Here is a 17,892-nt window from a genome sequence, read left to right on the forward strand (position 1 = left end):
CCCTCAAAGTTACACTCTGTCAAACCTTGTCTGAATAACTTCTGAATGGAAAGAGGAGGAACACAAAACTAAACTCAAGAGATTCAAAGAGAATATGACATATTTTCTCACTTAAAAAAAAATAATTTCAATCCAATATGTCAGCCATCTTCTCAGGAAGGGCAATTTAAGTTATTTATGAAATAAATCATTTTTGATATGTGAAAAAATGCAGAGTACAAAATATATACAGGTTCTCATAGATGGATGTTAGCCAGCCATCTTCCTATATAGGGGTGGTGAAAGATGAAAGAAAGACAGTAACTCAGAGGTGGTGAGTGAGGGGAAGGATAAAGAAAGAATGGAGAAAGGAAGAGCATAAGAAAGATAAGAGACAGATTAAGAGAATATATATATCTATATGTTGGCACTGGCTATATCTGAGTAAGATAATTTGTTTTTCATTTGGCTTATCTTCATGTTTTAATATCTTAACAATTTACTTGTATTACTTTATTTATTTTATAGCTCTAAATGTAACCATAATATTTACAACCAAAAAGAAATACCAACTTAATGAAAAAAGAGAAACACATTGAGATGAGGATGTTAACATATAAATTATTATACATTAGAACAATTAATACTACTTGTCTACTACAGAAAGAATGTTCTAAGTAAAGGACCAATTAAAACATCTGGTATACTTATCAATTAGAAAAAAATTTAAGTTTTGGTTATTTGGTTTGTTATAACCAGATTTAGTATAATATTAAATTACTTAATTAAATTGAGATTAACCTTCAAAGTCATATGAAATATTACTAGTGTGCATAATCTTCTAATTAATTGCATATATACACTGTATAATAAAGTTTTAAGCATTTAAATTGTTTAAAAATACTTTTTCTTTAAATGGAGGATTGAAAATATTATTTCTTTTTGTCACAAGGTGATTGGATAATTTTTTTTTACTTTTCTTTTTTATATATTTTATTTTTTATTATAAAAATCCATGTGTGTTTTATTTTATTTTTTAGTTTTATTTTATATTGGAGTATAGTTGATTAACAATGTTGTGTTAGTTTCAGGTGTACAGTAAAGTGATTCAGTTATACATATACATGTAACTATTCTTTTTAAAATTATTTTCCCTTTAGTTTATTATAGACTATTGAGCAGAGTTGGTTCAATAATGATGTTGGGTAGTTTTAGCTTGAAAATTAAAAAAATATATATTTAAATATTAAAGTCATTATATAATAAAAATGTTCTATCAAAGTCTAGATTGTTTTCAATATAATAGTCATGCAATACAGTTAATGTTTTCTATATACAATGATTTTATGTCACAATATTTTACTTATATTTTCATTTTCCATCTGATAATATGGATGTGTTTTTAATTAAGCATGAGATAATGGAATACTTTTTATATAATCTATGTATTAAGATTGTTAGTACTATAAATATATTAATAGGCATATTGTCAAAAAAATGGCTTACCTAATTTTCCTCCCAAAGAAGTTACTTTCAATGTAAACCATAAAAAACTAACAAAAAAACAATGGTTGATTATAAAAATCTTCCAATGGAGCATCTTTTCTGAAAGTTCTCAACAGAGAAAAATTCAAGAATTAAAAGAAAACTTTTGAATGATGAATAATCTGATAATCTGAGACATTTTTAATTTCAATGGAATTTAAAGGAATTTCTTATAATATTTTAATTCCCTAATGTAAATTAAACACATAATAAATTGGTTCCAGTGTTTGATTCAACACTGTCATTGACACATGAACTTTTATTTCCTATTCAATATAAACAAGATAAGGGCAAATTAGCAGCAAATCTTTGTTTTTTTTCTTAGTTCTTCTTCTTCTTTTTTTTTTTTTAAAGATAAACCAATTCTAAAAATGTGTTGGTTGCTTCAATCTGAAGCTCTCCTGAATGCTGAAGAAACTTCATATTTCTTTATGGATAAACATTCAGAGAGGAAAATAATATATTTGTTGTTCAGTCATAAAAATCTCTTCCCAATTTGCTTGCTTTTCCCAGTCAAAGCTAATTTGAAGTCTCCTCACTCCCCTTCACACACACCCCTCTTTTCTTAACATCAAATCTGTCCAGATAATTTACAACTATATGATATTTAAGATGATGTCTATTCAAGTATTTTAAGTTGTAAGGAAAATTTCATAAAGGCTTACCCCATTTTTTGGAAAAGCAATCCATCCCAAGTCCCCCATGACAGTCCGTGAATCCAACAAATTCACTAAAAGAGAAAGAAAACAAAACTGAGTCAAATATACAAAAATATATCACTATTTTCATAGTGTTATTAAAAGTACATATTACATCCATAACTGAAAGTAAATTGAGCATTCATTATGATGAATACAAGAGTTATAATTTGAAGAAAACATTATTAGGATGCAAGAGAACAAGTGATTTTGAATAATTATTTGGAGAAAAATAACAGCAAAAGTATATAAACAAGTTATTATCCAAAGTGCTTTTTTTTTTTTTTTTTTTTTTTTGTCAAACAGGAATAAAGGAAAAGAATAAGAAAAAGAAAATAATGAAAGGTCCACAGAAAACCATGAGGACCATGTCCAATTTTTAAAGATGCTAGTTCTTGGGATTAAGCTGCAACTGTAAAGTTAGGGATAAATGTACTCTATTTTCTTCTGGAAAGCTGTTATAAAGGCAATGAACAAATAATTTACATTAAACAACAATAAACTATTCCCAAGTTTGTAAGATTTTTTGTGATATTAACCAAAATCCATAATCCAAATTGCAAATTTAATTAAGAAATAAATCTGTACACTCAATGAAGCCTAGGAAATGCAGCAGCTCTTAAGGTTGTTGCAATAGCTAAGTGCTCATTGCATTCCCAAAGATACTTTCCTTTTATATATAGCTATAGTCCAAAATGTGTTTTTTACATAACTGTTAGCTACATTTTGAAAGGCAGAACTCAATTAGGGCTGGGTATCCTAACATATTTGTAACTCCCAAGGTGGAAGTCCGAACATCATCATTGCAAAATGAAGCAATAGAAGAGTATGCACATGCACCAACATTCACACACTCACAAACTTGCACATACACACAGATACATAGACACTCAGGGAGTTTATATTTCAACAGGTTCACCTACTGTCCCTCTGATATTAAAGTAGTTTAAAAGTGTGCTAGGCAGAGAGGCTGCCTAAAATCACACTAAGTTCACAGACACCCCCAAACACACCACTGGACGTGGTCCTGCCCACCAGAAAGACAAAATCCAGCCTCATCCACCAGAACATAGGCACCAGTCCCTTCCACCAGGAAGCCTAAACAACCCACTGAACCAACCTTACCCACTTGGGGCAGACAACAAAAACAACAGCCTGTGACAAGAACCTGCAGCCTGCAAAAGAGAGACCCCAAACACAGTAAGTTAAGCAAAATAATACAGAGAAATATGCAGCAGATGAAGGAGCAAGGTAAAAACCCACCAGACCAAATTAAGAGGAAATAGGCACTCTACCTGAAAAATAATTCAGAAAAATTATAGTAAAGATGATACAAAATCTTGGAAATAGAATGGAGAAAATATAAGAAACATTTAACAAGGACCTAGAAGAAATAAAGAGCAAACAAATAATGATAAACAACACAATAAATGAAATTAAAAATTCTCTAGAAAGAATCAATGGCAGAATAACTGAAGTAGAAGAACAGATAAGTGACCCAGAAGATAAAATAGTGGAAATAACTACCAGAGGGTAGAATAAAGAAAAATAATGAAAATAATTGAGGACAGTCTCAGAGACCTCAGCGACAATATTAAATGCACCAACATTTGAACTAAAGGGGTCGCAGAAGAAGAAGAGAAAGATAAAGGAACTGATAAATATTTGAAGAGATTATATTAGAGAAATATTTGAAGAGATGATGTCCCTGATAGGGGAAACAAAACAGTCAAGTCCAGGAAGCACAGAGAGTCCCATACAGGAGAAATCCAAGGAGAAACATACCAAGACACATATTAATCAAACTATCAAAAATAAAATACAAAGAAGAAATATTAAAAGCAGCAAGGGAAAAGCAAGAAATAACATATAAGGGAATCCCCATAAGGTTAACAGCTGATCTTTCAGAAGAAATTCTGCAAGCCAGAAGGGAGTGGCAGGACATGTTTAAAGTGATGAAAGGGAAAAACCTGCAACCAAGATTATTCTATCTAGCAAGGATCTCATTCAGAATTCCCAGAGAAATTAAAATCTTTACAGACAGCAAAAGTTAAGAGAATTCAGCACCACCAAACCAGCTTTACAGAAAATACTAAAGGAACTTCTCTATGCAGGAAACACAAGACAAGGAAAAGACCTACAATAACAAAACCAAAACAATTAAAAAAATGGTAATAGGAACATACATATCGATAATTACCTTAAATGTAAATGGATTAAATGCTCCAACCAAAATACACAGACTGGCTGAATGGATACAAAAACATGGCCTGTATATATGCTGTCTACATGAGACCCACTTCAGACCTAGGGACACAAACAGACTGAAATTGGGAGGATAAAAAAAGATATTCCAGGCAAATTGAAATCAAAAGAAAGCTGAAGTACCAATTCTCATAACAGGCAAAATAGACTTTAAAATAAACACAATTACAAGAGACAAAGAAGGGCACTATATAATGATCAAGGGATCAATACAAGAAGAAAATATAACAATTGTAAATATTTATGCACCCAACATAAGAGCACCTCAATACATAAGGCAAATGCTAACAGCCATAAAATGGGAAATCGACAGTAACACAATCATAGTAGGGGTCTTTAACACTGCAATTTCACCAATGGACAGATCAACCAAAATGAAAATAAATAAGGAAACACAAGCTTTAAATGATACATTAAACAAGATGGACTTAATTGATATTTATAGGACATTCCATCCAAAAACAAAAGAATACACTTTCTTCTCAAGTGCTCATGGAACATTCTCCAGGATAGATCATATCTTGGGTCACAAATCAAACCTTGGTAAACTTAAGAAAATTAAAATCATATCAAGTATCTTTTCTGACCACAACACTATGAGACTAATATGAATTACAGGAAAAAATGTGTAAAAATACAAACACATGGAGGCTAAACAATATGCTACTAAGTAACCAAGAGATCACTCAAGGAATCAAAGAGGAACTCAAAACATACCTAGAAACAAATGACAATGAAAACAAAATGGCCCAAACCTATGGATGCAGCAAAAGCAGTTGTAAGAGGGAAGTTTACAGCAATACAATCCTACCTCAAGGAACAAGAAAAATATCAAATAAACAACCTACACTTATACCTAAAGAAATCAGAGAAAGAAGGATAAAAAAAAAAAAAAACAAAGTTAGCAGAAGGAAAGAAATCTTAAAGAATAGATCAGAAAAAAATGAAAAAGAAATGGAGGAAACAATAGCAAAGATCAATAAAGCTAAAAGCTGGTTCTTTGAGAAGATAGACAAAATTGATAAACCATTATACAGACTCATCCAGAAAAAAAAGGAGAAGACTCAAATCCACAAAATTAGAAATGAAAAAGAAGTAACAACTGACACTGCAGAAATAAAAAGGATCATAAGACATTACTATAATCAACTATATGCCAATAAAGTGGAAAACCTGGAAGAAGTGGACAAATTCTTAGAAAAGCACACCTTCCGAGACTGAACCAGGAAGAAATAGAAAATATAAACAGACCAATCACAAGTACTGAAATGGAAACTGTGATTAGAAATCTTCCAACAAAAAAGCCCAGGACCAGATGGATTCACAGGCGAATTCTATCAAACATTTAGAGAAGAGCTAACACCTATCACATTGCCATCATCAAAAAATCTACAAATTATAAATGCTGGAGAGGGTGTGGAGAAAAGGGAACCCTATTGCACTCTTGGTGGGAGTGTAAATTGATATAGCCACTATGGAGAACAGTATGGAGTTTCCTTAAAAACTAAAAACAGAACTACTATATGACACAGCAATCCCACTATTGGGCATATACTCTGAGAAAACCATAACTCAAAAAGAGTCATATATCACAATGTTCATTGCAGCTCTATTTACAATAGCCAGGACATGGAAGCAACCTAAGTGTCCATTGACAGATGAATGGATAAAGAAGATGTGGCACATATATACAATGGAATATTACTCAGCCATAAAAAGAAATGAAATTGAGTTATTTGTAGTGAGGTGCACGGACCTAGAGTCTGTCATACAGAGTGAAGTAAGTCAGAAAGAGAAAAACAAATACTCAATTCCAACACATATATATGGAATCTAAAAAAAAAAAAAAAAAGTTATGAAGAACCTAGGGGCAGAACAGGAATAAAGACACAGGTGTAGATAATGGACTTGAGGACACGGGGAGGGGGAAGGTAAGCTGGGACAAAGTGAGAGAGTGACATGGACGTATATACACTACTAAATGTAAAATCAATAGCTAGTGGGAAGCAGTCACATAGCACAGGGAGATCAGCTCAGTGCTTTCTCTCCACCTAGCGGGGTGGGATAGGGAGCGTGAGAGGGAGATGCAAGAGGTAGGGAATATGGGGATATATGTATACGTAGAGCTGATTCACTCTGTTATAAAGCAAAAACTAACACACCATTGTAAAGCAGTTATACTCCAATAAAGACGTTATAAAAAAAAAAGGTGCTATGTAGTCAAAATGCTTTAGACCTAGACCATAGACCATTATCTTTCAAATATATTATGCCTAAACCAAATGGATCTACCTGGCGTGCCGTGCAGCTGAACCACTTTGAATGAGCATGGTATTTGGACCCAAAAGGGAAACGACTGGGTTAACCCTCATCAGAGGTACTGAAGCTTTCTCAAACTACATTCAAGAGTCAGTATCTTGAAATGCCCGCAATTCTAAAAAGATGGTTGGATCTGCAAGTGTAAGCCTAGGGTACTAAAGGTTTAACATTAGATAGGCTGAGAAATGTGTAAAACTTCTACAAGAGAACGTACTCTGAAATTATTGTGATCAAGGAAATCAGGATCACAACTGAAATATAAATTTTTGGCATGCTACGGAAATTATATGCATTTAACCCTTATTATCCATCATTTTATTTCATATCATATATGCAAACATACATATGTACACACTAAGGTAACAGTCTATATTAAAACTATTAATATGAAAATAAATCAAAAACTTTAAAATCTTAGAAAACACAGATATATACTCAATACTGTAACCTACCCATAAACTTGTCTATTTTCCTCATTAAGTTCTGAGCTCTTTAACTATAAAAATGCATGCCTATAGAATGTTTGTATCAACTTTAGCCTACATACAGCATGCTGGCTTTAGGGAATAAAACAATAAATGATATGTGGAATTATTATTTTTTAAAGGAAGTTGACCTAACTCAAAAACTATTTTTTAAAACAGCAAAATCCAAAAACAAACAGACCAAAACTATTTCACTACCCACTATCCTTGCAAATCCTCGAGTCAGTCCACTAAATTTAATTTTTCACGAAATCCATACTCTTTTCTTTTTACGCTACTGTTGGCTCTTCTGTTTTCTATGGGAATAAGGCTACATTAAACTTAAATGTCCTTGTCTTCATTTTAGTTTTTCTGGGTCACTAGGTCTGTGTCTAGACATGACTAAATATCAGGGGAGTGCAGAACCTAAATCCTTCTGTTTATTCATCTTTATGATTCATTTTACTCACCTTTGATATTGAGCAGCGGCATATCTGTGTGGTCTAGTAAAGTAGAGCAAATGAGCAAACTAAAGGCCTTCTGCTACGATGACAGTCAAATTGAACTTAATCCTGTGGTGGCAAAGTGATGTGCATAGGAATTCTAGGAATTCATAACTAGCCTGCCATGAGAAGCACAGCATTCCTTGTAGACTTCTTAATAATATGTGCATCTTGAAATATTCATTATTATCAACAGAATTCCAGATGTCTTTCTAAAATTTAATTGCCCTCATTTGAATTAACTTTAATTAAAATTACTATTTTTACTCTTCTTGGCTTAGAAAATGTGTAAGTGTGAAAGTAAATGAAAATACTTGCTTCACTATTTTTGTAATTTATTGGGAGTTTTCCATATTGGAATACATTACTGAACACATGGAAATAACTACAATAGGAATGTATATCATCTTTCTTTTGATGATCTTCTCAAAAGATTTTCTTCAGGTAAACAGATTAGGAGTTTTATAGGAAATACATGAATGTCACTTTTCCATACTGCCTAAAATTGCTTTCCTCCTAGAACACAATTTCATAACATTCACAGTGCAAAGCAGATATTTACATATACCATTACTGAATTGGAAATTGAGGGGAAAAAAGAGAAAAATTAGGTGTTTTAGGTAATTACCTGCAGATTACTACTTTATAATTTTGTTCATGTAATGCAGAGTAAATTGGGATTTGATGCCTCAGGAAAAATAACTATCTAAAATTATATCTACATAAAATAAGATATACAGATAGGTACAGATAAGAGTAAGAGAGCTTTCTTATACCTCCAAGTCTTGCACATGCTGCTTTAGCTATCTCAAATACCCTTCTCCCTTTGTGAACTGCTAACTCTTCATTTGTACTTCAAAACATATTTCAGAAACTGTCTTCCCCAGGAAACCATCTCTGATTCTCCTCTTCCTAAATGTGGGTAAGGTAGTATTACTGAATATTTTATTAACACCCAATTCTTATATCCAAAACATGGAATACATAGAATTGTATTGTTCCCCTAAAAGAACACTATGTTTGACTCATGCCTATGAACCTAGCCTGCATTCAGAACAGCTGAATAGCTGTTTGTCTTATGAATGAATCATTTGGCCAGTAGATGGATCAGGAGGGTGTGGCTGAATCAACACACACCAGTAGTTCTCAACATGGGCATTTCATAATGTCTGGAGACATTTTGATCGTCAAAACTGGAAGTAGGGGAGTATCTGCTACTGGCATCTTATGGGAAGAAGCCAGGCATGCAACTGACTAAACATCCTTCAGTGAACAGCAAAACTTCTTCCAACCTACAGGAAAGAATTATGTGGCTCAAATTTCACCAGTGCCAAATTTCAGAAACCCTGGTATGCACCTATGATGCTTCTAGAAAATCTCTACTTCACAATTCCTTGCACAATGCATCAGTAGCATGATCATCATTAATAGAAGTTAACGCATTTGTAAGCATTCCTTATGAATGAAAATACTACTCCTATTTAAGGAAATGAAAGTAACAAAACTTGACATCTTATTTAGAGAAAACAGAGTATTCTGAATACCCAACACCCATAAATTATTTTTAGTAACCGATGTAACTATTATTACAAGTGTAGGCATTTATGCTCTAATAATTTCTCAACATTCATGATGGTATGCATGAAAAAGCTTTATGCCACTGATATTATCAATGCTTCCATTCCCCCCATTACTTAAGCTACTAACATAAAAACGGGTTTAGACATAGCGTATATATAAATGTGAATTTTCAGAATTTCCTTTTCTAATTTCATTACTGAATTTATTAAAAGGTGGTTTGGCAGTAATGCAGCACAGTCACTAAGTATCTTCTGTGCTACAATTACAGTAATTAAATTGTTCTGAACAGTATATATGCTTGTTGTAAATTGCAATGAATACACAATGAGTATTGATCTTCATTGTACAACTTAATTAAAACTTGTCCGGGAGAAGCCACTAATGAATATAATTAGAGGAAATGTTTGATACCACAGTTACTCTGAAAGACATTAATTAAATATCCGAAATTTTACGGAAAATGTTTTTATTCTATTATTTATATTTTAATATAAAGCCACACCATTAAACTGAGAGACAGCTTTCAAGGTCATTTTCCCTCAGCCATTCTACAATTACAATGAAGATGGGCATATTGGTTGGTAATCTAATCATTAATTTAGAAGACTGATTCTCCAGGAGAAATAACTCTGTAGAGGTCAATGAGTATTTAGTCTATTGCAAATTCCTAAAGTTAACATAGGAAAAACAATGACTCACAAATATAGGAACTTTTTAATAAGTAAAAATCAGTTAACTGCCTAACCAAATAATAGAATAGAAACTAATTCAAACTAATCTTAAGTATGTCTTAATTTTATTACTACATACTAATAAATTTAATGCTTTCTTGAACAAACAGAGAAAAGCTTTTAAAATTTTTACTTTCAGAAAATCCTGAGTTGCTAACTCATTCTTTTTGTTGGGATTCAAGAAGGACAAAGGGAGGGCAAAATGAGTAAAATGGAATATGCACAAAAAATCTCCTAAGCCTTCAACTTCACACATTCTGAAAATTAAAGGGTAATTGGAGTTAATTATTCAAATATGCTCTTTAATGGTTATAACTTTCAAATATTCGTAACTTGCTGTGTATCCCTCTGACTCCATTGCTTCTTCCTTAACATCTTGCTAATATTAGGCAAAAAAATGTTATTGGATTTTCCAGGAAAATGATGCATTGGGATGAATGTGTTTTGAGACTTTGAAGAGTCAAAAGACAGCTGAAGGCACATGGTCCCACCACCATCAGTGGGTAATGCCTTGAAAGAATGTGTGATCCTTGATGACATGAAGGTAAAGGAGACCCAAAAGGCATATTTGTAATTTTACATTGTTTCTGTTTTTCCTATGATCTTCACATTAACACACAAACACAATTATAATGATAGTCAGACCTCCACCACAGTGTGAAGAGAGACTACTTTGGATTAGTAGCAGATAAGATGGCATCCTCTCTCTCTAAAGGCATTGAACCAAAGTCCCATTGAATACAGTCAAGTTTTGATGTTTGCCTGCTTATTGATTTCCATTTAACAATACCAGAAAAGCTACTGGATTCAATTACAGCACACGTTTAACTAATCAGTGGGACTAAACCCCAGATATACAGCTCTTCAGCCTCTCTCCATAGTCTCATTCAGTACAGATGTGATTTCTTGCTTCTGGGCTAAATTTTATAATGAGACAACTGCTGCAGGGAACAAAGAACAGTTGGCAACAGGAGTGCAGAGAAAGAAGACATGTGTTTCCCACTGGAAAACTAAATTTGTAAATTTGGTAAGAATTATGTTTTAGGTTTAGGGGTGTTACATAGATTTCTGTCATCTTTGCTTGAAAGCAGGAATCTGTAACCAACTGTATTTCAAAAATGAATGGGAGAGTATTCATTTCTTTTGTAATTCTGAGCAACATAACTGTACAACCTTTTTTTAGAAAAAAAAGGAAGAATATTAGGAAATAAACTTATTCAGTGTTTACTATGTGTCAGGTACTCTACCAGGTAATTTATATATATTCTTTCATTTAATGATCCCAGCAAACCTAGAGGATCAACACAACACTGACAGTTTGAAGTATCATTCAGAGCCCCAGCAGGGAAATCAATGAAGGAAAAGAACATGAGGCAATACCTGAAGCCTTCATGACAGACCACAAGCCTTGCTTATGGTTTTTCCCATAACCAAGTCCCACACTTAAGAGCCTAGACATCATCAAATACCTTGATTACAGCAACCTATCTCCCCAGGGCATCCAAAGACCAAGAAGTAGACCCTAATCATGAATGAATCTACTTTATTTGTACATGAACCATGGCTGTCAGACACTACCTGTGGAAAATCTTACCAATTTAAAAGATTGGTTCTAAAAAATGTGATAATCATGTAGCTCTGAGTTCCTAATTTTCCTTATGTTTTGGTAGCATATGATCATGACCCCCATGGACACTCTCATCTTTCATCTTCAGTGACAATGCATTTCTGTGGTTTTCTTTAACCTCTCTGGCTATGTGTTTCCATTATAAGCTACTCTTCCTCTACCAACCCTTCAAACCTTGGCATTGATCAATACTCTATTTTTGTAGGCTGTCTTCACTTATCACTCTATACCAACGATTCTTGACTAGGACTTAAAGTAGGAATAAGAAAAAAGAATCTTTGGAAAGAACAAGTGTCTTAGCACCAGTCCATCCATACTGAATAAGACTGTTTAGGATGGAGAATGGCTAGGATATTTAACTTTTGTTTGTTAGTTGATTGGTTTTAGAGGTGATATTAGCACATACCCCCTATGGAAGAACCCGTGTAGAGGAGCCCATGAACTTCCAAGTCTTCAGTTGTAATGTAAATATTAATAACCCTCCAAATCCATATATTTTGTCCATCTCTCTCTCCTGAAATTCCAATCAACTTATAAAACTGTCTGCTATTTACTAACACATTCATGGCTTGCACTCATTTCAAATTCAACCTGTAGCAAAGTGAACAAAGTATCTTCCTTGTACAAAAAAATTCTTCCTCCTATGTTCCCTATCTCAGTGTATGCAATGTCATAGAACTAGTTGTTCCATCCAGAAGTCTGTGAGTCACCTTTGTCTTCCTTCACCTTTACCCCCTACATTGAATCAGTAACCAAATCCCACCAGTTCTAAATCTATTCTGTATATAACTCTCTGAACTGCCTTCTCTGTTTCATTCCACAGCAGAACCAGTCCAGTCAAATCTGTGCCATAATTTTTAACTTGAAAAACTCCTAACTGGCTTCTCAGTAGAGAGGCATGATCCCTGAAAATGTCTACAACACACTGCACCCAGAAAGACCTTTCTAAGCCACCAATGTGGTCGCGTCACCTCCCTACTTCAAACCTTGTAGTTGTGTCTTGTTTTTAATATAAGTTCTTCCAGAAAAATTGGTCTCTATTTTCTTCTCCAGTTTCATTCAGGTTTTTCCCTCCTTCTTTTTCCACAATTTAGCAATGCTGAACTTATCTCAGTTCCAATTATGTGGTCTTAACTATTGTTTCAGTTCTGTCCAATGAGCTGTGAAGGTGATCTGCAAAGGAAAGGAGTTTTTATGAAGAAAACAGTAGAAAAGAAACTCCTGGATGCCTTGAAAGTTGCTGGGTATGAGTATATTTCCTGGAACTAATGCAGCCATCTAGAGCAAATAAGGAGAATCAGCAGGAGAGCGAAGCTTATAGATTAGGGTTGGCAGAGTGAAGGGATGAGAAGTAACTGATTCAAAATTATATCACAGAGTTGCTAATCCACCTAAATTTGAAAGTTACCTCTCTTAGGACTTCCTGTTATATGGGAAATAATCAAATTTTTTGCTTAATCCAGTGGGAAGTGATCTGCTATTTGCAGAGGAAGACATCCTAAGAGATACAACTGCTAAGTGGCAGAATTTGAAGGCAGACTTTAGTCTCTCTTATGCCAGAAGTCTGTTCTTCTTCTATCATGTCTCGATACTTCCCATTTAAAGATATTTGACTTAAAGAATTCCAATAACATTTCAAATTGTGTTACTTACACCATCATATTAGTTATCTTTGAAGTGATAAGTGATATCAAAGATAGATGATTTTTGTTGTCTCTTTCAATCTTATTACTCTCATTGTTGACTATGAGCAATAACCACTGCCTTTAATTGTTTGTTTCAAAATACATTCACCTCTGCTCATTTTGTTCTTTTCATCTCTTTTTTTTCATTTTGTTACAAAATATTTTTCATCATCATAAACAAAGAACTTTTAGCCACCGCTCTTTGAAAAGTAAGCAGTAGCATAGTCATACTATGAAGCATACAACTCTGAAGGAAGCAAAAATCAATCAGAAATGTATGCTAAATATTTTGAATTGTTAATATACTCTAAAATTGTAAACTTATGGAGATGGCAAAGAGGGGTTGAGAATTTATATCCACTGGTTAGTCTATACAGAGTGTTTAGGCAAGGTAACTCTGAAGTCTACTGAGTGAAATTATGACTAATGAGCAGTCTGCTCCTCACAGGACACACTGCATGAAAAGAGCAAAAAGATGGTTTTCATGGCTACCTTGTCAGGTGTGGTAACCAAACTTTTCTAGTTTTACATATTGTTTTTATTCTAAAAAGAAAAGTCAAAATTAGATGACATAATGGGCTTGAAAATTGTCATATTACAGAATATGCTCACTCATTTCTTGTTCACCACTCTACAATGTATATAGATAGTATATGAAGCTCTTCCTTGCAAAACAGTGCAAATCCTCAACATTTGAAATAAATGTGCATATTCACAATTCATTTTGAGAATAGTTCACTGCACAGAGAATATTCATCAGTCCTATGGTTCTGGTTTGCTACTGTGTGAGCTTGTGGAAGTGATTTTACTTTGAGAGCCTCTATTCTCATATTTATAATATCAGTGATCAAGACTAATAAAATTATGTGTATCTGTAGTTAATACACGTTATATCACTTAATCCTAACAATGATCCTTTGGTATGTTATTTTCCCCACTTTACAGATAAGGAAATTGAGGTTGAGAAAAGCTAAACACAGCAATGGTCTAAGGTCATGGAGCTGATAAGCACAAAACCAGAATCTAAATCCAAGTCTATCTAACTCCAAAGCTCTTTCTCTTGCTTCTATATCACACTTGCCCCAATATCAGACTTACTGAATCCAAAGTTTCCCTCCTTTGAAACTCTTAATTTCTACATATCAAGGAGTTTTACTAAATCAATGAATTTTGAATAACATGTTAGAGAAGCCAGCATCTCCCATAATGATCTAGTAGTACTCTATATAAAATGGAAATACTCAGCTCTATTAATCTAAACAGAGCAGATACTAGTTTTTCCTGGAGAAATCAAAATTTAGTATCAAAATTCCAACAGTAAGTTACAAGATCTCAGAAAGCAAAAGGGTAACTCTTATTTTATTTTATTTTATTATTCATTATGCTTTAATAAGCATGCTAACTTGGGCAAAACAGGGTATACGTTTGTCAAAATATACTTTGTCCTTAGATGTCAAAAAGCACATCAAAATAGAAATGGGAAATGTATGCAAAGCTGATTCTTCATTTGGAATGAATCCTTACCCCAGTCCCTAATTACCCCTAATGTTTGATTGAAATATACCAAACTGCAAAACAACCTATATAATAATTAGCTTTCCAGCCTTCAGGGTAGTATAAAATGATGGTTAGATCTGAACATGCACTAAAACAGACAGAAACTTGCACAATTTCACAGTCTGTATTTTAAGGTGATGGCATTTCCAAAAAAGCACAAACAACTGTGTGGCCCAGTAGCCCTTATTGTGAACTGAGAAGTGACCAAAATTTCTGCTAGCAACTTCAGTCATTACCCCAGGTCAGTCTTGTGGCTTAATTAAAACTGAATTCTGATGTAAACCCTACAGAATGGTTTTGTTATCTAAAATGGAAATATATATATATATATATATATATATTACAAGAAATCCTTGGGTAACAATTTGTCATCAAAAGCTAGTCAAAATATAAAGCAATACTGACAGAAGTATAAATAAATATTGTGCCCAATAATTTTAGGTGGCTGAACATAAACATTTTAGTACCCAGCTATAATTATCCATTCCAAAATAGCTAGCAAGAGGGGCTTCCCTGGTGGTGCAGTGGTTGAGAATCTGCCTGCTAATGCAGGGGACATGGGTTCGAGCCCTGTTCTGGGAGGATCCCGTATGCCACGGAGCAACCAGGCCCATGAGCCACAACTACTGAGACTGCGCGTCTGGAGCCTGTGCTCCGCAACAAGAGAGGCCGCGATAGTCAGAGACCTGCACACCACAATGAAGAGTGGCCCCTGCTTGCCACAACTAGAGAAAGTCCTCGCACAGAAATGAAGATCCAACACAGCAAAAATAAATAAATTAATTAATAAACTCCTACCCCCAACATCTAAAAAAAAAAACTATTAAAAAAACAAATGTATTTATAAAAAAAATAGCTAGCAAGATTCATGACAGCAGCAAAGTAATTTTTAAGAAATACAATAAATTATGTATCTTTATAAGGTATAAGACTGATGATCTAGTAGCAATCATTTTTGCCTAGTTAACCTGGTACCTAAAATATATTTTTGGTCAAAATATAACCCCACTAGTTGGCTATTTCTCCTTTTACAATGTGTATAAAGGAAAAAAATAAAAGAAAAAAGAAAATAAAACAAGATAAAATAAAATAAAAGCATTTTCTCTTTTCAGTGATATTGTATCTGATGCTTTTTTATGCCCATTAATTACTAACATACCTTTCTCCTTCCTTCATATCAGAATCTCACTTGTATTTAGAGGGGCAATGTGCCCAGCACCAGACAATGGTTCATAACTGACCTTACCAAATAATGATCATTATGTTTCTATAATCTTAGCCTCCGATGTACTGGGGGCCCTTGTTACATAGGTCTGAAATCTTGTCAGCTTCTGGGAAAGTTTTGCTGTCCTAGCTGAGGGAATAGTGCAGCTGACATGATTCTTGGCTCTTCTCTTTCCCTTCTCCTTGTTCTGAACTGGATGTGATGCTTGGAGATGCATCAGTCTTCTTGCAACCATGAGGCAATAGGCTTGAAAGTAAGGCCAAAAAGTCACAGTGATTCCTATCCGGACATCATTAAGCCACTGAACCCAAACCACAAGACATCTACCCTGAAACTTATTTCTCAAACATTTTTTTAAACCCTCTACATTGTAAGTCACTGTTGGATAGTTTTTCTATTATCTTCAACCTAATAAATTACATGTAATACAAATAGTATATAAAAAGGAGAAAGTCTAGCTCACTGCTTTAACTTCTATTACAGTTCCATGGACACTTGCAGTGAATGAGGGTTCATTCGTTCAACAAATGTTTATTAAGCATCTACTTAAGTACCAAGAATTGTTCTAGGCCTTGGGGATGCATCAGTGCATAAAATAGGAAGTATCCTGCTGATTGTTCAACCTTCCAATTGCTTAGCTATAAGAGTAGACATTTGCTTGAATTTGCATTACCTGTGAAATAATCCTTCTGTGTCCCCCAAGTCAGACTCTCTTAGGGTATAATTATCTGAATTAACATTTGACACTCAGGGATATATGGGAACACATTCAAGATGAAGATAATAGATAATATTATTTAGGAATATAAAGGGGAAATATTAATCAAAGCATACACTTTGAGTATCAGTTCTGATATCAATGGCTCTCTCATTGACTACATATCAAACCCTAGTTAGAATAATGTTGGATTTTGACATTTGTTTTTACAATTCTCTAACATTTTTATGTCCTTATTATAGATAATAATATACATTATCTTTAGCCTTAGCACATTTTCATATTCTCCTTGAGATTAATAATAGAAAACACTTATATAGTTTCTTTTATATAGATATATATATATGTATTTGTACTTTTAGAATATATATTCTAAAAGTACAAATTCCCAGGTTCTAAACTTACAGATTTACACAGGACTTGCTTTAATGAATTTTGACTCAGTGAGTATAGGAGGCTCCAGGCATGGTATATTTAACCATGTTTTGAGGTTGGCTCTGATGAGTGCCTCTGGGTTAGGAACCACTGGTTCAAAGTAAACTTTACTAGATACTATAATTTATTTTTTAGCTAGATTGTTACAAAGCTACAAGTCAGGATCATAGCACACGGATCTTCTATACAACATTCCTTTAATATTTTAACACAGTGGTTTTCACACTGAGCCCATAATGGCCCCTGTGGTTCTAAAGAGATGTCTCAGAGGCACAAGCAGATGAAGGGAGCAAGGAGGTAAAGACAGAGTCAGGAAACCCAATAACTCTGTTGTTATCCGCTTCATATGTTGGGCTTCCACAGTGATGAGAGGAATTAGAGGTCCTGAAACTTTAAAAAAAAAAAAGAAATTTGAAAACCATTTTTAACATTTTGTCCTTGGCTGTCAACAGTGACTTACATAAGAACCTATTAGCTGGTCACAGTGTTGTTTGTGTTTGAACAATGCCATGAATAATAATTCTTACCAATTTTCACAATATACAAAACTGATTTTCATC

General features: G+C 33.7%; 1 protein-coding gene across 4 annotated transcripts in view; it reads right to left on the reverse strand.

Moving 5' to 3' along the window:
* Nucleotides 1-17,892, reverse strand: part of EPHA5 (EPH receptor A5) — a 315,334-nt gene that overhangs the window by 283,032 nt on the left and 14,410 nt on the right. For all 4 annotated transcript variants that reach the window (XR_014295238.1, XR_014295239.1, XM_082634798.1 and 1 more), the window contains exon 2: nt 2,190-2,254. Coding sequence is in view for 2 of the 4 variants with exons in the window: in XM_082634798.1 (XP_082490924.1) it covers nt 2,190-2,254 (65 nt within the window). In the remaining 2 variants the exon portion in view is untranslated. The remainder of the gene's footprint in view (nt 1-2,189; nt 2,255-17,892) is intronic.

This window comes from Mesoplodon mirus (assembly GCF_964341445.2).
Source record: "Mesoplodon mirus genome assembly, chromosome: 2".
In the NCBI taxonomy this organism is placed as follows: Eukaryota; Metazoa; Chordata; class Mammalia; order Artiodactyla; family Ziphiidae; genus Mesoplodon; species Mesoplodon mirus.